Here is a 2889-nt window from a genome sequence, read left to right as displayed (position 1 = left end):
GTTTTTGTTAGTTTTTTTTTTTTTTTGTTTTTTTTTTTTTTTTTTTTTTTTTTTTTTTTTTTTTTCTTTTCTTTTTTTTTTTTTTTTAAGCATGGGAAGAGTAATTTGGAAATAGAGTAGTACCAAGACAAGTTATCTAAGCTTCTGGGCTCTTCTGTCATTTCAGGCTCCGGCAGCAGGAAATGGTGCAGAAAATGTTGCTGCTGATCAGCCTGCTAACCCACCAGCTGAGAATGCAGTGGTAGGGGAAAACCCTGATGCACAGGATGAACAGGCAGAGGAAGAAGAGGAAGACAATGAGGAAGAAGACGATGCTGGCGTGGAAGATGCAGCAGATGCTAATAATGGAGCGCAGGGTAATGACCACTCGTGTGTCCTCATTCTTCTTCGGGACCCTGAGTCCTCACATTGAGAAGGACTGGGATTTTCTAATTTTAATGTTTTGAAATTCTGTTTCTAACCTGTTGTTTGTTTATTTTGGCAAATTGGTATCTGTGAATACACGTATGCATACATATGCTTTTTTTTTTTTTAACAAAGCCCATTTTATTTTTATTTTTTCTTTTTTTCTTTTTTTAGGTTTTTGTGATATGATGTGTGTGCTCACCAGAGAGGAGAGAGACAGAGACAGAGACAGAGAGAGGGAAAGTGAGAAATCACCTCCAGGGTATTGGCCGCACTGCATGCCCTTCTTCTCCATTCTCTTGGGATTTGGGGCATGCATGCACACAAAGTGAGAAAGCATCCCCACGGAGGTGGTCAAAATGCAGACTCTGCTCCATTTCTCCCTCCTTTCAGGATTTTGGGCATGCACACATTCCTGGCATGTTTTTCCAGTCTTCAGGTCCAGGACTCACACTGTGCAGCTGGCCTTGTGGGATATGACCACCTTACCACCAGGCCACCAGCTGGCCCTGAAATCTTTTTTTTGGGTTCAGTTTTTTAATTTCCAAAGGGTACATGTGCTCAGAAGAGAGAGAGAGGCTCCCTCCACCCCCCCCAATGGGACTGGGTCATGCCACAGTCTTTTTACCTCCATTTCTCCATCCCATCAGCATCCTCGGTGCACATAGACAGCCCAGTGTGTTTTTTCTCCCAGCCACTAGACCAGGATTTGAACCACAGTTGGCTGTGTGGGATTCTTCTCCCAGTATATAATAATTAACTACTGTAGTACCGAGATGTCCTTAAAATTGTCTCTTTTACAGGACTCTCCAGTTTTTTGCTAGTGGGCATGTGCTTTACCAGAGATGGGGGGAGGGGGGAATCGTGAGAATCATCCCACAAGGAGGGTGGCCTTGCCACAATCCCTTCTTCATTCTCTTAGGATTTATTTTCTCAGGATTTGGGGCATGCATGTACATGTGCCCAGTGTGTTTCTCAAGCTCTGAGATTCAAACTGTGTGGCCGTGTGGAATCCAGGCTTTAACCTCCATACCATCTGCTGGTCCTACACAGAACAGGATGACTAGGAAGAAATTATTTGTTAAGTTGGTACAGATCCTATTTTTTTTTTAAAGGACTTTGATACTGATTTATTTTTTTTTTTGCTGCTTTTCCCATTTCTATTGATCAGTACAGCTTTTAAAATTGAAAAAGAATTCTCGCGTTAAAAAAATAAACTATATAATAAAAATATACTATAGACCAGGTGCCACATAATGAAAGCAAGTTTTCATTTTCCAGCATTGACTTTAGAACGTAAAATACCCAGGACTGGGTCTGCTATCTCCAAGTACTAGGCATTCTGCTACGTGTTAACGATTGTGAATAAACTACCTGATGCGTGTGTATGGAGTTTCTGGTCTAGTGAAGAGAAAGGAAATATACTTTTTTATTTTTATTTTTTTTTTTTGAGAGGTTTTCGCTATAGGGTGCATGCGCTCGCCAGACAGACAGAGAGAGACATAAGAGACAGAAAGCGAGAAATCACCCCCTAGAGGGGATGGTCACGCCGCAGTCTCTTCTCCTCCATTCTCCTCTCGGGATCTTGGGCACGCACGCACACACACCCGGAGTGAGTTTTAAGCCACTGGGTCTGGGACGCGAACTGCGGTCGACTACGTGGGAGTCCAGCGACATAGCCATTATGCTAACTGCTGGTTCCCAGAAATATACATTGTTACAAGTGTTGTACAGGTTGCTCTGAGGATGCTATTGAGGAGAGACCCATTTTCAGTAAGATTTCCTGAGCAGCTATGTAAATGATGTTTGAGCTGAGACCTGACAGATAAGAAGTGAATTATGTAATGGGAGTTAGGGGCCTTTGTGGGGAGAGGCCAGGGCTCTGAGAATGCCGCCTGCTGCTACCCATGTGTCCAGCCATTTTTCTCTTTCTTGGGCCACTGAAGTAGCTCCTAACGAATCTCCTCCTGTTCTTGCCTTGCATAGTTCGTAGTACTCTCCTGCCCTCAAATCTTTCGGTGATAGTTCCATTATATATATATTTTTAAAGAATTATTTTATTTAACTTACTTTATTTTAATTTGACCAGAGTAGACAGAGTGTAATACCACGTGAGAGAGAGAGAGAAAGTGAGAAAGCAAACGAACAGGCATCACACCAGAACCACAGTTAAGTTTTGGGGGTGAGAGTGTACTTTACTACTTATAATTCAAGTTCCATCAGTTTTTTTTTTTTTTTTTTGGTAGGGATTATTTTATTTAACTTACTTTATTTTAATTTGACCAGAAAGGGATGGGGGACAGAGGGTGAGAAAGAAAGCTGCCAGGTCTGGGACTCGAACACAGTCAGCCAGGTGGGAGTCCAATGCCCTTAACCATCACACCACCTGCTGTCCCTTCATCAGTAATCTTTAAACTGCAATTTTATTTTCAGATGACATGAACTGGAATGCATTAGAATGGGACCGAGCAGCAGCAGAAATTA

General features: G+C 42.2%; 1 protein-coding gene across 1 annotated transcript in view; it reads left to right on the top strand.

Moving 5' to 3' along the window:
• The window catches only part of MARCHF6 (membrane associated ring-CH-type finger 6), a gene marked incomplete in the record, with an annotated part of 65570 nt that overhangs the window by 13239 nt on the left and 49442 nt on the right, over positions 1–2889 (top strand). The window contains 2 exon segments of the mRNA XM_027769889.1: positions 167–356; positions 2839–2880. Coding sequence (XP_027625690.1) covers positions 167–356; positions 2839–2880 — 232 coding nt within the window.

The sequence above is a fragment of the Tupaia chinensis genome, unplaced genomic scaffold (genome assembly GCF_000334495.1).
Source record: "Tupaia chinensis unplaced genomic scaffold, TupChi_1.0 Scaffold000096_1, whole genome shotgun sequence".
Taxonomy (NCBI): domain Eukaryota; kingdom Metazoa; phylum Chordata; class Mammalia; order Scandentia; family Tupaiidae; genus Tupaia; species Tupaia belangeri.
This window is presented reverse-complemented; position numbering and strand designations above follow the sequence as displayed.